We start from the raw sequence: 26043 nt of genomic DNA, 5'->3' as shown, positions 1-26043 counted from the left end.
AGATATGAATGGGGTTGTTTTTCCCTGTATGCACTGTTCTTGGCACTCTGATGTTGATGTTTATACATTTATACTGTATGACTGGTTTACTGTGCCATAGCTCTGCATGTTGGAAATAAACTTGAATGAGCATGACGAACCTGAATGTGAGCTCATCACCTTTATTTCATGAGGCGCCGCCAGTACCGTATAAAGAAGTTTGACATCAAGAGTACACAGTCCCAGTAAAATATGACTTCATTCATTTATAAAGAGCTAAAATTACAACAGGATATAAGCAGCAATATATAAATCCCACAATGGAAATGTTATTATAATTCAGAAAATAAATAAACTCTCCAATCTGACAGATGAGACAATTTCAATTAAGACTTTGTTTTTAATGAGATATATTTTTCTTTTCAAAATAAAATCCTTTCTTAAGGAGAGTAAATTACAATATGAAAACTTTTTTAAAAAGTCTTGAGATACAATGAATATTTCTTTGTGTTCTGAACAAAAGTGAGAGTCCGTCAGTCGATCGGCGAATCAGTGGAAAGTGTAGAGCAACAGGAGTATGGTGCAGACGCCGATCACCCCGCCTAGGATTAAAGAGTCCCGCCTCTTGCGCAAATTGATTTTCTGGATGAGGCTGTTGATGGTGGGGAAACGATCTGAGGGGCGGGGGGGGAGTGTGGTGAAGGAAAATAATTAAGATCAAGTCAGCCTTCCCTTCCTCGCAGTGAGTAACATACAGAAAGCAGCAGGGAAAATACATCAGCAGAGCTCCTCACACAACCAGGAAGAGGAATAAATGGAGCTTAATGGTGTAAATCTGCTGCAGTTGGTCATTATCAGCTTCAGAGAAGAAACAAAGTAAAGACGGTGAAGAGAAAAGGAGGACAAATGATTAAAATGATTAAAGGATACTAGCCAAAGTTGTGACCCTGGTTTGAATGGACTTCAACATCCCACGCTGAAATGTGATGTTCTCTTTGGTAGCCATGGCGATACTGGAGGGAAGAAGAAACCAGGAGGGATTAGTTGGTGGGAAAAGAGGCACATACATGTCTTCACAGCGTAACCATGAAAGGCATAGTAAAGAGGTAGGGATAGGATGAAGTGGGGTTGTAGGATGAACTTACAAATAGTCAGTGTATTACCCACAATAGATGCCAGTTGGTGTGTCCCCAGTTTGGAGAAGCTGTGCAGTGCCGACACGGAAGCTAAGCAGTGTACTGCTGTGGACGGGGCCAGCAGCAAAACATAAGAGTAGCTGAGATCATTTACAGTGCTTTACCTATCCGTCAGACAGCACGCTCCGATTCTCTCGTAAAAGCCACCTGACTCCATTGACAAAAACAGTAATTGTGGCTCACTGAACACAGGAGCTGCTGGTCAACCACTGCCTCAAACTCCTAGTAAGTCTGTGTTATTGTGTAACTTTGGTGAATCAGAACTAACAGCAGCAGTAGTCCAGCTGCTCTGGTTGTCAGTGATGAAGTTAAATCACTGTTTTTCTCAATGGAGTCTGAGAGGAGCGATTTAACAGCTTCACTTCCCCGTCACAAAGGGCTGTCTGGCAGTCAGGTAAAGCAGTGAAAAAAAATCTATATATAGCACACACTTGAACTGATATTGACTTTTTTAGGTGGGCTTTTTAAGGTGGCTAAAATATGTTTTCTTGCTGACCCCTTCACAACAGTTCATTGCTCAGCTTCTGTGTCGGGCAGCCTGCTTCTCCTCACTGGGGGCATTCTGACCGACATCTACTCTAGGTAATACACTCACCATGGACAAGTCCCTTATACAGCCCTACTTAAAAAAATATGAACTATTCCTTTAAGTGTAACGTTTCAGCTAAGGAGCTATCAGCAGCGAGGCATGATGGCCTGTTTTAATAGACCTGAATGTGCAGTTTGCTTATGATGTGTGTGTGTGTGTGTGCATGTGTGTGTCTGAGTTGAGTGAGTGGGAGTAAAAGGAGAGAGGAGGAGAGTGAACGAGGCAATAAAGCTTACCTTATTGCATTGTCGATAAGACTATCTGAGCTGTGAACAAGAAGCGGAAAAAAGGAGAAAAAATGAAACGTCAGGTGAGTCTTAAACAAAGACGTTCACAACTTAAAGTCATTTTTAAAAAGTACTTAAATGTCATTTTTTTCTTTGCTGCCCATCATTCATCACTTTTAACATACAACCTTTTGATATGATTAAACACATATATATATTTCCTGGTTTAAGAGTCAAGAAATTACAGAGTGGGACACAGGGAAAGCCCACACCATAACACCACCCAGCTCTTTGAGTCTATTATCATAAAAGGAGCACTTCCTGTGATTCCTGCGAGACAGGATAAAAGTGCTGGTTAATGGAGGATTTTTGGGAAAGTCAGAACCTGATTGGTCAAATCAAACCTCCATCGTAGCAGAAGCCAATTAATCTCTATAATATAACTTCTCCTAACACATAGATTTCGGGATGGTAATGTGAACCCTGTGTTATTTGTTTTAGGTGCATATAAGCAGAATGAACACACAGATGGACGGCACTGAGAACACAAAGGCGGTTTACATCAGCTGCCATTAGCTGCTGAGATAAGTGACGGACAGAAAAATGAAGTGTTCGGTCTAAAGCTGAGCAGAGCATATAAGGTCAGCAGCATGCATCCTGGCCGACTCCACTGGAGACCAAAAATCAATACTGTGCTTTATACTTCCTCCTCATCTATTCGTCCACCTCTCCCACTATCTATCTACTGCTGCGCTCTGCTTTTTCTCTCTGTTCTTTACAGGCAAGGCAGCGTCTTGCTTTTGTATATGTTCCTTTTATTTATTTCTTTACTTAGCACAGGGTTCCTACAGCTTGAGGCAAGCTAGATTTAAGACTTTTGACTTTTTTAATGCCACTTGGAATGACATTTAAGACCAATTTTTAAATAACCAAAATTAAAGTGTTGTTGTGTTTCTCACTCTGCATGTGGAATTCCACTGCCTCGATTCCCATTGTGCCAAATTTGAAAAACTTTTTGCATAAAATGTACCAAGCCTTGTCTACATTGCCTTGCACTGGTTTCAGCCATGCCACAAACTCTTGATGAAATAGCCAGTTTTCATTGAATTTGCACATCCCCATGTCTTCCAGGGTACAGTGAAGGCTAGCTAGCAGACTCTGCTCTAAGCATCCCAGCCAGAAACAAAATGTGAGTGCTATTGGTGCTGCTATCTTGATCTGCATGACGTTAATGTGAGAGAGATTCTGTAAATTATTGAAGAAAAATGGATGTAACCAATTATTTTGAGATCTTGCGCACATCAGAAAATTAGACTGAAGACTAATAGAAACCACCACTTTGCAGTTGTATGCCTCCACAAACCAGTCAAGCTGACATCCACATCAATCCAGACTCATATGTAATCATGACAGCTGTCGATGCTACAATTATGGATGTTGCTGCAAAGACGTTACATATTCTAAAACATGGATGCTTCACACACATCTTAAATTCAAGGTGGACACTCAAGATTAGTGTCACCAATTCAGTTATGACATTGAGTAACAGCCAGTAAAGTGTTTTGCAGAACGTTATGACGTCACATTGAAGTTGAACTTTGACCTTTTGGATATAAAATGTCATCACTTCATCATTTTGTCCTTCTAGACATTTTTGTCACAATAAGTTGCATGAATTCTTGAGTCATAGGCAAAAACATGCTTTGTGAGGTCACAGTGACCTTTGACCACTGAAATCTAATCGTTCATCATAATGTCCAAGTGGACGTTTGTGCCACAGTTGAAGAAATTGCCTCGAGTCGTTCTTGAGATATCGCGTTCATGAGAATGGGACAGAAGGACGGACCACCTGAAAACATAATGCCTCTGGCCACAGCTGTCTCTGGTGGCGAGGCATAAAAATTACTCAGGAAATCTTTAATTTTTAAGACTTTAGAAAGATTAGTTTAAGACATTTTAATATCAATCAAAGCCTTATTTTCAGATTCATTAATTCAAAGCCTTTTGAGACTTCTTAAAGATCCGTGGGAACCCTGATCAGTTACTACCTTTCTATTTGAAACTCCTTTCCTACTTTTATAACTAATGACCAGTTTGTGAATGGGGTTTGTATGAGGCTCAGTGGTGACACTTTTGCAACAGTTCAAATGTCAAAGCTTTAAAAGTCAACTGAAAATACATTTCATGTACTACAGATGTCTACCTAGTGTGATATGAGGCTGGATTGAGGGCAAACATTTCTACATGTTTGTCTTAGTGGTTGTTTTTTTCCCCCCATAACTGTAAAGCTAAGTGTAAAGCTTCACGTGTAAAACTCTACAAAATGAGCATTTATAATGAATCAACAAAACAAAGCCCAGACCACAGAAAAATGTCTGACTCTAAGTTACTCTCTACATCCAGCATTGTCCTCAAACTGATGGTACTTGATTACACAATTGCATTTTTGTGCATCCTTCAGTTTAAAAACTTTAAAATACAGTGACCGAGTCAGAGACACAATGGCCAGAATTTTATCACATGAATGGTTAAAAGTTGAGTGGTACTAAAAATTTTAAACATGTTTCCTCGGACAGCATTTACATTTTGTGGCGGCCAGACAATGTGCCACAGAAAGATCCATTTAAGGGAAACACTTCTGGTTTGTTGTGGCTGAGAGGCTGAACAACAGTAATGGTTAATTACAATTAGTCACGGGGCTAAGGGTCCACTGGGAAACACACCAGGACTGACTGGCACTACACAAATACCACAAATGTATCCAATATCTGTTTTGTTCTGGGGACAATTTAAAGCAGCTTTTGGAGATGATCACATCAGAATTGAGGTTTGACGTAAACAAATCATCACTAAACAAAGATTATGCTGTTTAGAATTTGTAAATAAACACTCAGGTACAAGTGAGGACAGATGGCACTGATATAGAGAGAGTATATGAAAATAAATTTCTAGGTAATGAACCACAAAATCTGCTGGAAACCTCATATAAAACATGCAAGCTTGTTTTTATTTCCTCTTAATATATTTATTGTACGCTTTATATTTGCACCAAAAACCAAAGCAAATTCCTTGTAAGTGAAAACCTATTTGGCAATAAATCTTATTCTGATTCCGCATCACAAAGCACTGTACCTTCTTTATTGTTCACTTGTATTGCTGTATCTAAGTTACTGCGTGGAGCTATGGGGCAACACTTACAAAAACACCCTACATCCATAATACATACCACAAAAAAGGGCCATAAGGATAGTTAATAATGTAGGATTTTGTGAACACACTTACATTCTGTTCTAAAAGTCAAATGCCTCTACATTTATGGGTCAGACAGCACATATGTATTATGCATAAAGCAAGAACTGATTTACTACCAGGTAATATACAAAAAACATTTCTTTGACATAATGGTTATGATTTGAAAGTAAAGTTTCATTTAAAAAAACTGTTCAGACAACTATGAAGTGTGTGTGTGTGTGTGTGTTTCAATGTGTGGAGTGTAACTGTTAAATGATCTGGATGTGGAACTCAAGCAGACACAGGAATAGATAAGTGTGTACCTCCTCCTACTCCTTTCAATCATGTAAGATTAAATTTAAGTTGTAAATGAGAATCTATTCATTCAGTTTGTTGTATAGGTTTATCATTAATTTCATTTAGTTTTGATTTTTGGTTCACATGTCCGACATAAAATTTATCAATCAATGTAGCCATACAAATAATTCCACAACTTAGTACACTAAATAATTGTGTCATAAATTCCTTAATTTTAAACAGAAATGGTGAGTCGGGCCACCGTTAACAGAGAAGAGAACATGATTACTATAAGCAGCCATCCCTTTCACAATGCCACTTAGAGAAGTATCAAATATCTATAACATTCAAAGTACAGAACTGAATCTCAGCATGTTGCAAACAATAATCACTTTTCCAAGAATGTGTGAAATATATTTCCTCTTGCTATGAAGAGGTGGTTTCACTATTGAAAGTTTGTTGATGTAACTCTGTTAAACAAACACCCCCCCTTTTAGATTCTGTGGATATGAGGACATAAGCTGAATCAATAAAACCTTTTATGAAATACAGACCAGAGTCACACCTGTATATTATAACTGACAAAGGACTGAATCGGTTTCCTTAAAAATCAACCATCTCTACATTTTTCAGTCTCTAACTCTGCTTCATGTCTGGGTCAGCTGCTCTGTCTTCACTGAGTCTGTTTACATTTACAAGTTACACATTAAGCTGCTGCTGTGCTCCAGATGTGCTAATGCACAAACATCAAAAACACAGCAGTCAGAGTGCTGCCATGGGATTTAACAGCACATTATGTTTTATTTCGTTATTTGTTTTCATCTTTGTAGGCTCGTTTGTCTACATTTCAGCACGACCAGTGTTCTACTACACTGGCAACAACAGAAACTTTTCCACCGGCTGCAGTGAAGGGAAGATAGGTGCAGAGAATAAGCTCACTATTAAAGGTAAGTTTAGCTCGGTATCTTTATCTGAGTGTCTAAAGTGTAACTTTCTGTAGGAGTCTCATAACATAGTCCTCGCTGATGTTTTCTCTCTCCAGAGGATACTGCAGTAAATGTCTCTCTGGGTGACATCAGCAACATTCATGTCTCTGGAACGAACCGAGGATGCATTGGAGGAAGGAACGACTACTCTGTGACAGGTGGGTTATCCTTTCTCATATGGCTGGGCAAAGTGGGTGGTGGTTTATTTTGGATTCATTACTCATATTCAGAGATGTTTACAGCACATAACTGAGTACGGTTAACTGTTTCCACTCTCTCATATTCCTGGTATTTAAACAGGACGAATCCCAGCCAAGTCCAATATTGGCAACGTGCGTAATGTTACTGTTGGTAACAACTCGGGATCAATTGGTTCAGGGAACCGCATTAACATTAGCTGAGGTAAGAGGGAAGAGCACACATTAACTGGTCACACAGGACACAATATTTAATGTGTGTGTGTGCATATAACATGCTTGTGTGTGTTAATACTTTGTATTAATGCACCAGTTATTTCTAATCAATGTTTTTTATTCTATCTTGCTCTACCTTCTTTCTCCACCACTTTTTCCTCTCTTAGGAAACTGCTCTCAGACAGATCATGAACCACTTGGCCACAAATGACGTATGATAATGGAAATATGTTAAAACATGATGACAACAAATGACAGACTGATGCTTGGAAATCAGGAAAGATAAAAAAAAATCATGTGTTGTAATATTAAAGAAAAGCAAATGAAAATAAAGTCAATATGCAGCATGAAACTGTCTTTACATTATTTTCTTTTTGTCAAAAGAGACACAGCACATTTTCTTTCCATTTTTAAACTGAGCACTGGGAACATGGGAAAGATATTAGAAGTCTGATTAATCAAAACATCAGACATCTGATCACCAACTCAAAGTTTGCTGTTCAATGAAGATATAAACCAACTACAGTACGACTTGACTGGCCTCAGATAAACCAGCCCACTGTCAAAGTGTATCAATGAGGATGTGGTTGACTGTTTCAAAGGCCAAGACACAATCAAACAAAATCAAGAATGAGACTTCCACAGAGTCAGCTAGATCAAGGATGTCATTCTATGTTGTTTCTGTGAAAACCAAAAGACTGAAATGTCTCAAAAGCACAGTTTGCTTCTAAATTTTTTAATGAGTTGAGCACCATCTGGGTTATTATTAGCCATGCTAGCTGTGTGGCTCTGGGGATGGTCGGGCATCACTTTGGTCCAGACTGAAATATCTCAACACCAGTGTGGTGGATTATGATCACATTTTGTGCAAACATTCATGGTCCCCAGAGGATGAAGTCGCCTGATTTTTATGATCACCTGACCTTTTCCTGTGGCGCTTCCAGCAGAGTGACATTTGTGCTTTTTAGCAAATTTTCTAAAATAATTTTTAGACAGGCTGCCATGAAATTTGACACTCATGGTCCCCTCAGAATGAATGTTAATAACTGTGGTGTTCCCCCTTAGGTGAGGTGGGTTTAGACTGGAAGCCTGGTTATAGATCTCTAAATTGACCCCCACATCTTCGAGTATTATCGTGTTTTAAATAAACTTTTTTTTTTTTTTTTTAAATTAAAAATAAAGTGAGAGAAATTACAGCTCAGCCTAATTATCAGGCCAGTAAACCGGTGTATTATGACAGAGTCGCAGCAAGATGGGGCTATATCCAAACCTATGAACAGAGATGTGACTGAGCGTCTGATGCTACTTACTTAGTGAAGTTAAAATTTTCAGGAAAAAGCTTGACAGGGGATTATATAAAAGAAACAATTAAAAACTGGCTTCAGTAAGATCATTCAAATAAGCTGCTCTGGCAAAGATGTGCCCTTGCTCTAAAATAACACTTCATGTGAATCTTTTAATATTTAAGGAACTTGAACTTGACGTTTTCTCTCTTTTACATAATGTGTCCTTCACAAAAACACACACCAACAACATAATAACTCCCAGGTAAGTTTTGACAACAGCAACAATAGCAGCAATAGCATTTAACTTGCTGGCTGCTGGATCATGCAACAGTACTTTTAAAAGTTGCTTCATGAATAAATGTCTATGCTGTTCCCAGTCACCACACTGCTGATTCACAAGTTTTAGTTCTCCGCTGCCACAAACTCATACAGAAAGTGAAGCTTCAGGTCACCAAACCAGAAGTCACAGTTCAGGTTAATGGCAGAGCTCAAACTGGTGACTCGTGGTGGTCCTATGGCGTCAGTATGGAACATTAAAAAAAGTACCAAGTCTGAAATTGAAATTAATTCATATTAAATGTTTAGATGATTGAACCCTACTGACTATAGAGACAGAGGTCATTTAAGTCACACCCCAACCAGACGAGAAAACAATTCATCGTTGACTTCATTGACATTATCGTCTGCAAGCAAACAACACAAAAATGCATAAAAGCTACTTTGTGGTGGGATGCACAACCAACACAGATTCCATAACTTAGTTTTTACAGCTGCTTGCTAACTAAAAAACTGAACTTTTAAGCAATAAGACACGAGGCAACAGCAGGAGGATATGAGGAAAACTGTGGGACTGACACTCAGTATGCCTATGTGAGGCAAGCATTCTGCTAATTTGACCAGACAAACTGTAGAGGCTGAAGCTATCCATGCTATCTTATCTTTTAACTTAAATGATGATCTTACCTGGTAATTCGATGAAAAAGTAAATATCAAAGCATGATATTACTGGTCATTCAGTGGGATCATTTCTCCAAGGTAAACAAGGTAAAGAGGAGGGACACTGATACAGACCGCCAATATCGAGTTTGTTGGTGCAACTTTTCCTCTCTGGTAGACATGAGGAGCTAAAATTATCCTTTCACATGCTGGTAAGCTACAGGCATTTTGTCAGCGTTTCAGCCATTGGTTGCATATTGTGGTGCCAACAGTTGGGTGGGCGTGGTTTTCAGAGTGTGACGCGTTGCGCTCTGTCTCTATGATATGTTACATGGCAAATGGATATCAGTGTCTGTTTTGAAATATCACTTAAATAAACATACAGATTTAGAAAATAGTGGGCCAACTTACACAGATGAAAGACACAGAGAGAGCTATCTAAGTCCAACACATCAGATGTCACAGCATTGGCGAAAACTAATTATTAGAGGTGTAGAGACGCCACTATTTGTGTTCAAATCTGTGAACAACCACGTAATATTTTCTATGAGTAATTTATAAAAAATAAAAAGCTTATAAAAACATTGCATGTTGGTACAAAAAAGTCACTTAGCATGTGGATATATCAAATGTTTGTTTTGACTGTGTTAAATTGGCCTTGAAAATAGCCTTGAAATCGCCTGCTTAATGTTTTAAATAATCCACGGTTTCCAAATACAGTAATAATGTCCAGTTTGTTTAAACTATCAGACATGTACTTGATTGATATTTGTTCCTTCTTTTACTAGACCCATGATAACATGTTAATTTCACAGATTTTGTTAAAGGAATTAAACTGAATTTAAACAAATCATGAATTCCACTGATTTTGTGGCTACTGTATAGAGCAATTCAGCACTACATAGACAGTGGCAAGCAAAGCTAATTCTTCCAAGAGCATGTGGTCATGTCTCCACAGTAATTGAAAATTGTTTTAATTTTACAAAATATAATGTTGAGCAAGTTACTGAGTACAAATTTGGTCAACTTTCTGTAGATAAATGGCTGACAGTGAGGATATATGCAGTGCTGTTCATGAGTTCCTGTAATGACAACTTGCTCCTTGAACAGAGAAGATTGGAGGAAATGTTACATTTTCTGTCATGTGCTAGACACTGCTCTGTAACCACGGGGCCCACATGTCACATGTGAACATTTCTGAGTGTAATTTCAAAAAACAAAAAAATCCTGAAATTGAACCTCAGTTGATGACAAATATCCCGCATCCTCTTTAGAGACTGTGGGAACAGAAGAGTTTTGCTGAACGAACAAAATACCTGTTAACCATACAAAGGAAGCCCCTCCTCCTAAACTGTAAGACGTGCAGAAAAATATAAAAAGCAGAGACTTCTCCTCTTAAATCACAACTAGCACCTCACAGCACAGCACAGGACGAACAACTGAAACCAGAGGTAAGATAAAGACTCCATGTGTATCTGTTTCTGACGCAACTGCTGTCTTTTAAATGCAACAAATTTACTATCTTAATTTTTATTTTGCATTTGTCATTGAGGCTACGACACACTCTCGTACACTTGGTACTTGGTACAACATTTTGACTGAACCCATTTGTATGACAATCACTTTTTACTTTCTAAATCTCAGCAGGAACAATGGCGAAAGTTGCTGACACTGAGAACATTGTCATCGGCGACAATGCAGGGAAGGTTGGCTCTGAAAATGCTGTTGACGTCACAGGTAAATCTGAGTGTGTCAATAGATTTCTGTCAGCTTGTCTTGACAGTTTCACTGAATCTCTTTCTCTCATGACCACTCTTACAGGAGGTGTTGGACAAAATGCTGCTCTGGGCAACACCTCTGAAATCGCTGTCTTGGGGCAAAATACAGATAAAGCACGCATTGGAGCAGAGAACGCCTATAAAATAGAAGGTGAGTTACTCCACACACGGGACGAACAACCGTTTATTTTTGATTCATTACTTGCATTAAGATGTCAGCATCTCAACGGCAACAGAGTTTCTGTAGTTAACTTTTAATTTCTTCTATCATTCCTCATGTTTCTAACAGGGGGACTAAAAAGCGGTGACAGTGTTGGCAACACTACTAAAGTTGTAGTTGGCAGTAACGCAGGATCCATTGGTTCAGGGAATCGCGTCAACATCAGCTGAGGTAAGAAGTCAGAGATTTACATGCCTCATTACTATCAGAAGTTTGCATATTGTGAATGCATCATTGTAGAACTATATAATCTGAATTTTCTCATCAGTCTTTTAATAGTTCTCACTCTCTTTGTCTTTCTCCCTTTTAGGACGTTGCCCTCCAACAGATGACTCTTCCAAAAATGATGCACCATTTGTTAAATGTTAAATTAATGATTTCAAATCGGCAGAAAATGTCATTCATCAGAAGCATGTAAAAGAAATACAAGTGAAAATAAAGTAAAGTTCTTGCTGTATGAGACTATCTCTGACTGAATATTTACCATTTAACTGACCCTTGGAAATGTTCTTATAGTGTTTGTCCTTCTTACAAACACTGTCATGAATTTGTTTCATATGTTTTTTTGTCTTTGTGATATTGTTTTTGTCAGAAAAACTGACAAACGAGCAGTTGGGTTATCTTATTATGCATTCCAGTTTTAACCTAAAATGATTTACTATAAAGTGGTCACACACTCATAATCTCCCTTTAACTTGCAAATAAAGTGTCGGCACCGGTTATGACTTAGTTGTGCCATAATAAAAGGGGCATATACTGTTGCTGCAGAGGCCGGCTGGGTCTATGAAAAATATCTTCAATCAATAAACACCGAGATTTTTATTTAAAGTTCACGCAGTGATAAAATAAAATGACTTTGGTGCAAAGTCTACAGATCACTGATCAGTCATTATGGGAAACACAGACTAAGAGTGACTAAATGTCAAAATTAATATGTGATTTAGTTAAATTCTGGATAAAAGACAATAAAACATTCAAGAGAATTATTTCTGGCAAATATGTCTCATTTTTCTCAGAGGGATTTTTTGCAGAATATTTTTTATCTGTGCTCAGGATAACATCCAACACTTAGATATGAGAAAAGAGATTAATGTCAAAGGACTGAACATGTTAAAACTTTGAACTGCTGGCTAAGACCACTTTGGACAGGTAACTATTTTATTGAGGACATATATATAATATATAAAACTAACTGCAGCATATTTTATATATTTATATTTTATTATTTGGCTGTTCCCATTCAGTAAAAATAATGTCAAGCTAGGGTTGGGCGATCTGGTTTAAATAAATATCACAATAATTATAACAATACATTGCAGTTGTCATTACAGTGTGTCACAATAAAGCAAGTATTTGCAAAAGTAAATAATATTGAAATTCATATTTATTTCAGTTGCCTATCATGTGTTGCCTTACACATATTCTTTTCACATCAGTAAAACAAACACTTCACTAACGCATTAGCTAATTCTGAATTTCAGAAACATTAATTTGGACAAAACATATTAACACATTATACTGTATGCTTATGTCTTTACAAATGACTCCACTGAAAGTCAGTAACAACACTGAATTACAGAGCCCAAAACTGAGCCATTTACCAATAATTCCTATAAACATTTCAAACATAAATGTTAAATAACATTTCCTGTCCATTTTATTTTTTATATTCAGTAAATGAATGTCTGTGTGTATTTGTTAAGGTGTATATTTCAAATGTCAGACACAGTATTTAAGCATTTAACAAGCCGACATAGTTATTTCCTGTTATATTTATACATATCTTGGTGTGTTTTCAAGTTCAAAGAGTCATACAGCAAAAGCTACAAATGCCTCTTCAGTAGTAAAGTCATTTGGCTGATAAAATGACTGGTATCAATACTTTTAAAAAATGTAATAGTAGAATTTTAAACATTTCTCAGTATAATCTTTAATAAATCTTCTGGTTTATCAGTTATTAATCTCAGCTGATGCAGCTGTGTTAGAGAACCCCCTTTAGACTCTGTGGGATGATTTAAGTTTTGCAGAACAAACAAAACATCCTCTGACTATAAGGAAGTTCCCATCCCTCAAAGTCACCAACACACATGTGCTGGGCACTTAAAAAAGCAGAGTCTTCTCTCATCATATCGACAAGCACAGAACAGACGTGTGAAACCAAAGGTAAGACAATAACTGCATGTGTCAACGTTAACTGCTCTATCTTTGACGTGCAGCACATTTATTATCTTTTAAAGTTTATATTTTCTATTTTTACATTTACATCTCAGACTGGTCCAGTAACTGATGTTGTAGTATATACAAGTGATTTTTTGCCTGAGAGTTCTGTCTGCATCCATTTTATGACAAAGACTGTTTTACTTTTTGTCTGTCTGTCTAGATTTCAGCAGGAACAATGGCACACAGCATTAGTAACAGCAAGGACATTGTGGTTGGGACCAACAAAGGGAAGATTGGCTCTGATAACAATGTTAATATTAGCAGTGAGTTCAAACTCATATCTCTATATCTTTATGTCAGTTTGTAGTTGGTGTAAGTATCAGTGATGAGCTCTGTTTGTAAAATAGAAAGTAGAAGCATGCTGTTCAGCTATTTCATATTGCTTGGGGGAGAGTATGATTATGTATTTTTTTTTTTTTTAACTTTGTAATTTAAAAGGAGGATTAAAATCCCAGTCAGATACTGGGAGCTCAAGTCAGACAGGAGGTGGAGGCAGCTCTGGATCCACTGCTTCTGGGAGCACTGGCAGTGGGAGTGGTGAGTTCTGTGTCTCATATTGTTAAGAGTACTCTACTGATTTAACATTGCACTTTTATAACACTGTCAGACTCACAGTACAGGTTTTTTGTAAGTATCAAAACTTAGAGATATTGTCTTTTTTTATTCCACACATTCTTCTTCTGTGTCAAAACCCGGCAGCTACATTACAGCTGACAGTGTGGTCAGAGATTCTGATGCGTTATGCTAGTTGCGGCTAATGTAGCTCTGTGCCACTTGCTTCAAGTAGAGATGAGGAGCGGGCAGTGATAAATATAATGGAACTAGATGGCTCTCAGCTTGTGGTGCTCAAAGTGTCACAAAATACATTTAAAAACTTAACAGCAATGTCTCAGAAATCGTGATGTGGTTACTCAAGATAATCCACAGAGCTTGTTGTGAGCAGTTTTATGTGGGAACTATTTTCTCTCTACCGAACTACACCCACCAAGCTTATCACTGTGCAGAAGGAAGCATGCATCTACTGCTAGCTCATGTGGCACCACAGAACTAGGAGGACGCCATTAATGTTTACATCTCATGTCATGAACGGGAACAAACCTCTCATTCATGAGTAGATGCACCCTTCCTTCTGGGCAGTGATACAGGTGTATCAGCTGTAGTTTAGTAGAAAGAAAACAGTTCCTTCATGAAACTGTTTACAACAAGGTCTGTGGATTATCTTGAGCAACCAGGTGATGATTTCTGTAAAGAGACATTGCTGTTGAGTTTTTCAAATGTAATTTTTGGCGCTTTGAGCCCCACAAGCCGAGTGACATCTAGTTCCATTATATTGAAGAGAAGGCAGACATCTCTACAGCTGATATCTCCAACACTAGTCAACTCACACCAAAAAAAATTGAGATTGATAAACAGCATGTCAGCTAAGAGGGAAAAATAAGAATTTTTGATTTTGGAGTGAACTGTCCCTTAAGAGCTAATTTTTGATTTCTTCTCTGTATTTTAAAAGGAGGAACAGGTCCCCAGCCAAAAACTGGCAGCTCATGTCACAAAGAAGGTGGAAGTGGAGGCTGCTCTGGATTAACTGCATCTGGGAGCGTCGACAATGCAGGCGGTGAGTTCTGTGTCTTATATTGCGGTCAAGATAGCAGAAGTGGGCAGTTCATGATTTCTGATTCATAAGTCATGTTGAGGTTAGAATCTGTGCAGTAATAGTAGTTGCATCTATTTATTATTTCTGTGTTTAACAGGAGGGAAAGCAGTCAGTATTGGCAACGTAAGTAACATGACAGTTCAAGACAATGCAGGGGACATCGGTGCAAAGAATACTTCCAATGTTAGCAGTGAGTGTCTCATATTGACGGAAAGTTTATAAAAATCGGCATGTTCATTATTCATATAATATGATCAGAGTCTGCACACTAAAGCTGTGGGTCAGATTCTTTGTGTCATTCATTGTATTTCAACAGGAGGAAAAGGAGTCAAAGTGGATGTTGGCAACATAAGTAAAATGGATGCCGGATCCAACAAAGGAGGCATTGGTGCAGGGAACAAGTGCAATGTGATGGGTGAGTTCTTCGTCTCCCACTGCTGACAAGTTTGGCTGAAATGGGCAGATCCTCCTGAGTTATAAACTACATTCTGTACAGATTTGATAAAAATTTAGCAGTGATTCTGTTCTGTTTGTTATTCTTTGTATTTTAACAGGAGGAGAAGGAGTCGAAATAGGTATTGGCAACATAGCTGACATGACAGTTGGAGACAATGTAGGAGGCATCGGTGCAAAGAACACCTGCAATGTGAGCGGTGAGTGTCTCATATTGATGGGAGGTTAATAAAAATCTGCACATTCATGATTTCTAAGTCATTCTCCATGTAATACGATCAGAGTCTGCACTCTAAAGCTGTGAGTAAGATTAACATTTCAAGTGACTTTGTTCTTTGTGTCATTCATTGTATTTCAACAGGAGGAAAAGGAGTCAAAGTGGATATTGGCAACGTAAGTAAAATGGATGTCGGATCCAACAAAGGAGGCATTGGTGCAGGGAACAACTGCAACGTAATGGGTGAGCTCTTTCTCTCCCACTGCTGAGAAGTTTGGCAGTAATGGGTAGATTCCTACATAAAAACTTATACTCTGTACTATGCTTGCTTTTCTTTGTATTTTTAACAGGAGGAGAAGGAGTCAAAATAGGTATTGGCAACATGGCTGACATGATAGTTGGAGCAAATGTAGGAGGCATCGGTGTAGGGAACAACTGCAATGTGAATGGTGAGTCCTGGGAAGATTCTTGTAGACTGACTTATGTACAAGACTCGAATCTGTACGCTACAGATCAAAGATTAACATTTAATGTGATCTAATTCGGTTTATTTTTCTTTGTGAATCAACAGGAGGAAAAGGACTTGAAATAAATATTGGCAACGTGACACAGGCAGGGATTGGTTTCAGCGTGGAAGGTCTTGGTTTCGGGAACAGTATTAACATTAACTAATGTAAGGAGGAGTTTTAGTTGTCACAAGGACACACTTACATACATGTTTTGTGTTTATAGGTGTGACTTTGTTATTTAAAAGCATTATTATTTTAACTGTATTTCTCTATCTCTCTCTCAGGAAATCCCAGTCCAAACGACCATGGACGACCAACAAACAAACAAAAAACACCCCAATCATGATGTAGAAAAAGACTTGTTTTTAAATGTCTCTGTTGATTGCCTTCTATTGTCTCAGAATAAACTGTGTTGGAGATAATTGTCTTTATTGAACTATTTTGGACAGTTTAACCTGTGATAACTGACATATATAGTATTTACAGGTTCTGTATGTGTCTTTCAGAAAATCCTTTTTATCAGTGACACCTTTCTCTGACGCTGTTACACAAACTGCGGTCAGTCAGACTCCATTTCTTTTAGCTAACACTAGCTACTGCTGCACACTGTTAGTGCTGTAGCTGAGCTGAAGAAAGAGGCAAGGCACTCGATATTGCACATAATATCACAGCCCTTGTATTTTCAGGGAAACTTCGCTCTGAGTCCTTTACATAGAAGTGACAGCCCAGAGGCTGCTATAAGCAACCGAGACAGTCGGAGACAGTCTCAATTTTTAGGTTACCTCACAGACTGTTGACACATTAGCAATAAAAAAGCAATTAATAGTGTTAGAAAGTTACATACAGAACCTTTAATTATAGGTAACATAGTGAAAATAGTTTTGAAAGCATAAAAGCTATGTCCATGGCAGTCTTTGGAGTAACTCCTCTAGATGTCAACTTAAGTAGAGCCCAAACAGACACTGTCTCTTTCTGCTCACTTCTGGCCAGAAGGCTCATCCTGTGTAAATGGACTCTTCACCTCCAACATATGGACATTGGATCAAGGATGTTATGTATTTTACAACTGGAGAAAATCCATTGTTTTATTAAAAGATCAACTGTACACTTCTTTGCCACCTGGCCAGCAATTTTCAACTTTTGTAGGAAATATGGAAGCTGAAAAATTGTAATGAAACACGCTACACTCCCCTACTTATGTCACACAGGTTAATTAATTTGTCCTCATTTGTCTCTTTTTAAATTATTCTTTTTTGCATATACATTTTTTTTCATTCTTGTCTATAAGATTTCCTTTGACTGGTCTGGCTCTCTCAGTTTGTTCCTGGGTTGATGGGTGGGTAGGGTTGTCTTTTTGTCCTTACTGGTTCTGTGTTTGTTTATTAATACTCTGCATATCTTTATTGAAATACCAATGTAAAAACTGACCTGATAACTGTAGTAGATGAAAAGTGAGGGTATCACCAAAGTCATTATGATTCATCCTCTGGGGGCTGTTAATGTCTGTACAAAATCTTATTTTAATCTATTAAATTAAGGGAGATAATTCAGTCTCGACCAGACCAGACCATCCGACTGGCCAACGGACAGTCATTGCCATATTTAGCATGGCTAACAAGAAATAATAGTCACAGTACAGAGATATAAACAGATCACAAATTAAATAAAAAAACCTGAACATGTCCAATCATCCAGCAGAGTTAACGGACTTGAAGAATCAATCAATCAATTAATCAAACTTTATTTATATAGCGCCTTTCATACATCAAAAATGCAACCCCGAAGCGCTTTTGCGCGAATGTATAACACAGAGCACTGGAATTGTTCTGGAAGCTCATGGCGGCTTAAAACATTACTAAGAAACCTAAAAACTAGAGATGTCCTGAGCCAGTCTGAAGGATCAGTATCAGGACAACCTGATAAAGATACTTTAATGGATCAGTGTCGGCTAAAATAAAGCAGATCAAAATCTGATCCTTAATTTACTGTACTCTCCTGTGTTTTATCCACCTCAGCCTGCGAGTGTTGCAGGGCAGCTTTCCTTTTTGACAGCCGAGCTATACAGTTTGATGCTGTCTAACCTAATAAATATTAATTCTGAGTAACTTGCCTTGTGAGGGAAGAAGCTTTACTTTGTAACACCACTGTACAGAAGTGAGTGGAGTGAGTGTTTCTGTAGTTTCAACAACTGATTAGTCTCTACCGTCTTCATTTCTGGAGTCACATTCTCCAGTTTAACTTAATTTATATCATATCAATCATTAAAGCCTATACCTTATATTTTAGAATTGAAAAAATAAGAGATGTCACATTAGGTAGGTCAGACTCTGTAGTGGCAGATTCCCAGTATCAAAGGACTCGGATGGGGGCCACAAAAGTTTGATAAGGATTCAGGAAATGTTCTCTCCTTTTCTCTATTCTCGTTTTGATGACCAGATTGCTGACATTGGGAACACATGGTCTTCTGCTTTCAAACTTTTTTCCTCACCACATCTTGTTTTACTTCTGCTCTTTTACTTTCTCTTTTTGTCAATCTTCCTCTATTTGAGTGCATTTATGAAAAATGCTTGAGAAACATATTACCGGCCATGAGGTAACGTGATGAAAAACATGTCCAGTAAACCACTCGCATGCATATACTATACACATGACCACACACAAATACGAGCACATATAGTCAAACTTCACACTCAGAATTCAAACACTCAAATAAATAGAATGCCAATAAATAAAAAATACTGAATATTCATATAGCTGTAGCCCTCAGCCTTCATGACAACACAAATATTAATTTCCTGCTGTTCTGTTGTGTTTCTAAGTAATAAGTTGTTTTTAATAAATCTCTTACTTTCTGAGATGTTCATGTTCCTTTAGGAAGAGCTCAGTCCTCCTGTTATTCACTCCTGTGCCGCTCTTATAGGACCTGTGTGAGAAGACAGGAGAGAAAGAAACATTAAATCATGGGGATTTGGACTGACAAATAGTAAAGGATAAAGTCCTGGGCAAGAATGGGTTTGTTTAAGGTTATGGTAAGATGTTTTTTGACCACCATTTTAATTTGTGTGAAAAACATCCTGGCTGAGTTCACACTGATAACTGTGTATTTTTCTACCTATCAAAAGAAAAGAAAACTGATTTCCGTGACGGAGGGGGATTCGAGTTTCCCTACCCAATCAATAGAGACCAACCTGAATCTAACCACATTTTGAGTCGACACTGATGTGTAGCCATGCCATCGCACAGGTTTAACCTGGGTTTTAAAAGTGGGGAAAGTAAAACAGACTACAGTTTGGGGAAATACTGAGACTACTTGTCGATTGAGAACAGCCTCAATAGCAGCAGCTTTCTTGTCTACAGCTGTCACCTTTGTTGTGATTACTCCTCATTGCGGCACACAGCATGAGAACACCTTGACAACAGCATTAGTCCCGCCATGGCACTCATTGAATAGATTTATTTTTTCAACCAAGAAGCTGCTGTTTCAGACGAATCAGTCAACTCAGTGGAGTGGGTGGATTCAAAGGTCTGAACCCAGGCGGGCTCTGTTTGGTGGTGCTTCATGAAAGCCTAAAGTAAACGCATTACCCTGTTTGAAGCTTTACGTCAGCACCAAAAAAACCTTTCCCCAGCCTTTGCTTCAGACTGAAAGAGGTATTTCCCTCCCTCCTATTAACAGATGCCTGGATGCTGATTATGTACTTCCTGCGTTAAGGCTTTTAAGTGATCAGCTCTGCTTAACCCACAACTCTGTCGTCCATCTCTTATTTACACCATCCACTCCCTATTTCTACTGATCATCTATTCATCATCCATTATCTCTTCTGTTGCCTCCCTCCCTTCATTGTCCCTCCATTCCTCACCTCTATGAGAATAATTAACATTCAATCTCATCATTTCTGTAATCCGTCAATACCAGAGCAGGACAATGTCTCTCTTGCTCTCCCTGTCCTCCCCTGGTGAAGCATTTCTCTGTATCAGTCAGGCCAGATGTAACCACTCTCCCCTAGTTTGGGCTGAATGAAAGCCTTGCGGTTTGATTTACTGTAGAAGGCACTTAGGAAAGTTATCCCCAGAGAAAGAAAGACAGAGAGAGAGACATATAGACGGCGAGAGAGACAGATAGAGAAAGGGAGAGAAGCTAATAAGAGGAGGTGCCTCTTATTAGAGGATGAAACATGATAGAAGCTATATAGACTATCAAGAGGTGGAGGAATTCAGCAACAACTGGACATTTCTGCCTCCTCCTGGTTAAGGATAACATAGCAGGTGTCCACAGCAGGGGAGGAGGAGGAAAAAGAATAGAGAGGAGAAGAGTGGAGGAAAGACAGAGGGTGGAGGGACTTAAGGAACACGGAAGGAAAGACTGACTATACCAACATAACGCAGACTTAAGAGAGTCTTATTACATTTCCGTAAAGTTGGGAGACTTCTGATAGACCAAATAAAAATAAAGAAATGGTCAAAATCAACACAGCGATTTAGAGTACCCATTAAAAAATATAAATAACATGACTTCTATTATCTTTTTATCTTGTTCCTGTTGACATTAATGTTCAAGAAAAGTCTGAACCATATTTCCCAGGTCATTTCCAAGGCTTCAATAAAATATATTATTTTAAACAACACATATGTTGCATTTAGAGCTAAAATGATCAGTTGGTTGAGGTTGATTGACAGAATATCAATCTGCAACAAACAATTTGATATCTATTAGCACATGTGGTCATTTAATAAGCAGAGGCACCAAAAAAAATATTCACTGGCTCCATCTTCTCATTTTAATCTATCATAGTAAAATGAAAATCTTTTGATTCTGGACTGTTGGTTAGATAAGACGTGCTTCTTGAATTTTTCTGAGAACTTGGTTCAGGCATTTTTCACTATTTTCTGACATTTTATAGCTCAAATAATTAAGCAAGACAATAATCAACGCATTAATAATTAAAATAATCACTAGTTACAGACCTTATTGCATCTTAATCAAACTTGACAACTGACAGCTGCATCAAAGGTAGATAAATTTAACCAGAATTACATGTCAGTGATCAGTGAACTTCTCCTGATGGACGCTGCACCCCAATTCACTCAGTATGAGAATTACAGTCGATTTAAACATTTAACATCAAAGTGCAATTCTCAAGACAGGAGAACATGAGACTTCACATGTAGAAATGCACTCACACACCGGAGGCAGAGCCCGAAACATACAGGTAATAATGTTAATATAACAAAAGGATTGAGGTGAGAATTAAAAATAAAGTTCATATTTCAATAGAACAAAAATGAGGAAGCTACTTGGAAGAACTCAGTTGATGATTTCCCAGCTAGTGAAATAAAGGGAGGCCATAGCGACACAGAAAATTTGTGTTTTCAGCCTGGATTTAAAAATCTCTGCAGAGCTTGTGTGAGAGCGCTTGCTTGTATTGGCAGCCGATGCAAAGACATCAGGACAGGTGTTGGATCTTTTGAGGACAATTGCAACTGTATTTTGGACTGTCAGTTCTTTATCAACAGTTCCAATCTAAAACACACAAAACTGCACAAGAGTGGCAACCCACACAGTTGTGGTGAATAGTGTGAGATATTAGAGGATTATATTTGCTAACATTAGACAAAGTCATGTATTGTCAAAAGATGTATTAAGGTGCTTACTCAATGTCTCTGTGGACAGAGCCTAGTAGGTCCTCTCGCTCTCGCAGGCTGAAGAAGTTGCTTTTGGTTTTGTGGAACTCATGAGTATAGTCCTGTAGGATCAAATAAAAACCAAAATAAGGCTAAAACATATTTCAATTTCACAAATGTTTCTTTTTCAGTACTTAAAATGACTAACGTGGAGTTGAAACACTTTTCAGTATGAGAAAGTAACACAAGAAAGTGAAGCAATTGTACATTATGTACCTGTAAAATGTCTCTGTGTCTCTGTAGGGTGTGCATCAACGCTGCATTATGTAATGACATTCCTGGTGTGTTTGTGTATTCTGCCATCTTGTCATTGACTGCTGTGAGCTGCAGAAGAAAAAGAAAGATGACATTAAAAATAAGTAGCTGCAAAAACAATGATTTCGGGGGGTAACGATCTTAAAACAACTCAGAAGAATTGCATAACTTGGCAAGATTATAATTTAGACTATCAGACTACAGTAAAATAAATTTCAAAGTAAACATGTAACATAATTAGCATAAACAGAAATTCTGATATAGTCTGTGCAACCTCCAAAATAAACCATAGTTTTCGCAGCTTATAAAAACACAGGATGACACAATCAGCTCTGTCTGGCTGCTCACACTTTTTCTACAACAGAAAAATAATTATAAATCAAATTCATTTGTATATATTTGGGATCCCATCAATTCCATCCATAGAAGACCCTAAAACCTCTTTAATTATGGCTGTCAGTGACCATATATATGTGACATTTGACTTACATTGGCCAACAGCTGCTCCAGCTCAGTAGTCATGGCCACGAGCATGTTGTCTTGAGATGAGCCAACAGAATCAGACCTGATTTGAGAATTGGGAATGGAGAAGGATGCTAATGTTTAAGTTCAAGCTCACTTTTTTGTCATGCAAATTATAAAAAATACAGTACAAGAAATTAAATATGTACAGGCTACAGCAGCACAAAAGAGAAAAAAACGAAATGTCAACATCATTTTCTAAAACTGCAAGTAGGGCTTGGTCCCATGGAGAAAATCAAATATCACAATATTTTTGACCAAATACATCAATATTGATATTGCAACAAAATGTTGGCTGATGGTGCTTTCACGAAATATTTACACAGAGAGATTTTTTTTTTTTTGGATCAATGATCATCAGTAATGTGAATGTAATGAACAAGTGGATAAAGGCAAATAATAGAATATCTAGTATGGTCAGGTAAGTTCAGAAAATCACATCACTTTACTGTAATGCTGCCAGGGAAAAAGAAGAGTGGCTGGTGCTTAAAATGGTAAAACACTGTGTTCTTGATAATCCTCTATCAGTTACTAGCCGACAAATAAAATTACAAATTGCTCAAAACACTAAATATCATATTACTCAAATATTGTGAGTCATCAGTGATTCAGCAGAAATGTAAAAATAATGCTTTGTTAAAACCATGAGGTCAACAATTGCACTAATTGTGTAAAATTCTATATTTATGGTCAGAAAAAGTCAGAGTGCATCCACATTTTTAAAATGAAGTGAGTGGTTTGCAGCTGACCTGCTGTCTCTTGTCCGCTGGTCCCGGTTGCTGCTGCTGCTGTAGCTGGTGCAGAGCTTACTGAAGGAGACCAGCTTGAGGTCCAGCTCATTTTCCAGCTGTCTGGCCTGTTTACGCAAATCTGGACGAAGAAGCAAAGAAACACTCAAACAAAAAACAAACAAACAAACTCAGGCAATAAAACGCAAGAATAGTAGAAGGCATCATATAGAAACTGCAAAATAATTATAACATATCACTTCTGCTATTATCGCACCTATGGTATAGTTTATTTTTATACTGTCACCACAGTGTGACAGTAACACCAACAAGCTAAGCATGGCGTGGCTTTTAAGACAGGCTTGAGTATTTGACCCAGAGTCTGTTGGAAACTGGCCCCAGCCAAATACTGGTAAAATATGCAAGTGGTAGCTAGTTTAGCTTTACTTACCAGCCAAAACAAACAAACAAACAAGCAAAGGAAATCTATTGAGTGGCTGGTAGCTTTTGACACCCACTAGCTACAGTGGCAGATAGACAAAAAGAGCTCATTTCCAACCCTGACCTAGATATGACATTACACCATGTGAGCCACATTGATGTAAACACAAGAAGACTCTCAGTATTTAGCAAAAGTGTTGAATGTTTTAGTGAACAGCTGTAGAGGCTATAAATCCCTGTGGATGAATCAGTACGCATTAATAATTCAATTGAGAGGATTACTAAATGAAAGTCATTAGAAAATGAAAGCTATGTGAAGTAAACATTCCTTTGTTGTTGAGTTAATCGATTTTATAGTCAAAAATGGATGTCAGTAGGTGCAAACATCTATGCTAGGTTAAACAATAATGAGTAAAAACGAAACAGTGCATTAGGATGTTCTGATTTTGTTTGTTTCTACTGTTAACGCTGCTGGACCTCTGAATAAATCTGTACATGTTGCTGCTTTGTTTTACTTGTTTCCATTTTTCCTGCTAACAGGTAAAGAGGGGCCAAACAACCATGTCAAATTAAACAAACTCTGGTACCGTTTAAGTCCGCTGAAAGGATTAGCTTTAATAACTCTTAACTTTTTAAGTTTGACGTTAACGGCTAACAAGCTAACAGGTTAGCTTATAACCAGCTAAAGAACCGAGCGGATATGACGTTTATTGTCGCAACATCTTACGGGACATGTTAAATATGTTTGACCTGAATCGGCGATGAACAATAAAATACAAACATGCGAACAGTTGTTTTAAATCAGACGTTGTAACATAATTTACCTTCCCAATAGTTGCTGCCGGTTGCCATGTTTGTTGTTGACATGTCATCATTAGCCGTCAAGTGGCAACAACTGTCGCAATTTCCCCTGTGAGCCACAGCGCTCTCTGGTGGTTTCCTGCCGCAGGTGCACCACTTCCTTAATCACATGCAGGCTGTGATCATTATCCAGGGTTAAATGTGAAACATGATAGCAGAGGCCTAAAAGGCTTATTGCTTGATGATTGAAATACACTCATCACTGGGTAAACTTGGTAATTGTTTTCCCAGACAGCTCCATGATGATGGCTGTTCTTCTAGGCTATTTAAGATGTATTAACACCACGATAAATCCCAATTACAAGTTCTGCATTTAAATTTCTAAGGCATAATAGAACAGTAGCCCGTCAACAGTATGATGTACTAACAATATTAACAGTATTAAAAGTAAAAACACTCATTTGGCAGAATGGCTTATGACAGTATTACAGCTTTTATTATAGGCTATTACTGTGTTATGGTGTATTAATGTGTAGGTAGCTTTTTAATGTTTTAGATGGATAAGTTGGAGTTAATTTAACTACATTATAGGCTCTTGTAATTCAATCTCTAAGAGTGGGCCTCATGCAGCAACATTATCTCAATTTTCTTTTATATTTTCTCTTCATTTGCAGTTTAGAGGGGAAAAAATGCGAGGAGTCAACTCCAGATGCACCAGATGTGCTTAACCATTCAAATCAGCTCTTACTCAGGTGTGCTGAATGATGAATCCCACTCACTTGTATGTAACCTATTAGCACAGATGACAGCTTCTAACCACTGTATACAGGCAGGTGTGGGGCCATGTGCAAAAGACTCTAGCACATGCCCAAGACTGGAGAGAAGCTATGGCTGTGAGATTAAGTTTAGCAGTAGTGAAATCAACCTACTGTTAAATAAACTTTAACAAATTAGATTTTTCAGTGTCTATAATGGTGTTATAGAAAAACTTTGCATGTCAGCAGCAGTGGGGGAGGAAGTATTCAGATACTGAATGGAGCTGGGTGGAGCTGTGTGTGTGTGTGTGTGTGGCTGAATGATTGCCTGATGAGTATCACCTGCATCTGCCTGAAAATGTTTGTTTGGCACAGAGCGAGGGTGAAGCAGGGTGCTGATATTTCTGTTCACTGCTAAAGTTTCTACCATCATACAGTCCAGTTCTGCAAGTCAATCTACATAAATGTATGTTTGAAAGTATGTTTCATCATGAAAGAGTTAAATAAACACTCTCGAACTGCAGCAAAGGCTTCATGTTTACTCCTTGGATTCAGTGTGTCAGACAGATCCCTGTGCTCCACTCCCAGTGACTAACTGAGTCTTGATAGTCACGCTATAGTAAGGGAGTGAAAAATACAATACTATCTTGTGAAGTGTTGTGGCGTAGAAA

At 38.0% G+C, this 26043-nt stretch overlaps 1 protein-coding gene and 1 long non-coding RNA gene across 2 annotated transcripts; one reads left to right on the top strand and one right to left on the bottom strand.

The window, feature by feature from the left end:
• Window positions 1-235: 235 nt before the first annotated feature.
• Window positions 236-24713, bottom strand: LOC126386551 (Golgi SNAP receptor complex member 1-like). Its single transcript, XM_050038959.1, has 9 exons — window positions 24641-24713; window positions 23397-23517; window positions 22615-22690; window positions 22087-22194; window positions 21841-21932; window positions 19037-19111; window positions 2001-2030; window positions 910-992; window positions 236-653 (listed from the first exon to the last, which is right to left on the bottom strand). Exons 1-9 carry the CDS (start codon window positions 24681-24683, stop codon window positions 529-531), a joined length of 753 nt encoding a protein of 250 aa, XP_049894916.1. The 5' UTR covers window positions 24684-24713; the 3' UTR covers window positions 236-528.
• On the top strand, window positions 6211-7270 carry LOC126386557 (uncharacterized). Its single transcript, XR_007569518.1, has 4 exons — window positions 6211-6466; window positions 6562-6663; window positions 6806-6907; window positions 7086-7270. It is a non-coding gene; the product is annotated as an uncharacterized LOC126386557 (long non-coding RNA).
• Window positions 24714-26043: the final 1330 nt, after the last annotated feature.

Source organism: Epinephelus moara, chromosome 3 (genome assembly GCF_006386435.1).
Source record: "Epinephelus moara isolate mb chromosome 3, YSFRI_EMoa_1.0, whole genome shotgun sequence".
Lineage (NCBI taxonomy): Eukaryota > Metazoa > Chordata > Actinopteri > Perciformes > Serranidae > Epinephelus > Epinephelus moara.
Note: the sequence above shows the minus strand (reverse complement) of the source record. Positions and strands in the feature narration are given on the sequence as shown.

What these genes read in the sequence shown, in the direction of transcription:
- LOC126386551 (XM_050038959.1), bottom strand. Translation starts at nt 24,683, where the DNA reads ATGTCAACAACAAACATGGCAACCGGCAGCAACTATTGGGAAG. An exon ending in CGGCAGCAACTATTGGGAAG is followed by an intron (nt 23,518 to 24,640) that starts GTAAATTATGTT and finishes TTCTTCGTCCAG; the next exon opens with ATTTGCGTAAACAGGCCAGA. An exon ending in TGGAGCAGCTGTTGGCCAAT is followed by an intron (nt 22,195 to 22,614) that starts GTAAGTCAAATG and finishes TTTCTTCTGCAG; the next exon opens with CTCACAGCAGTCAATGACAA.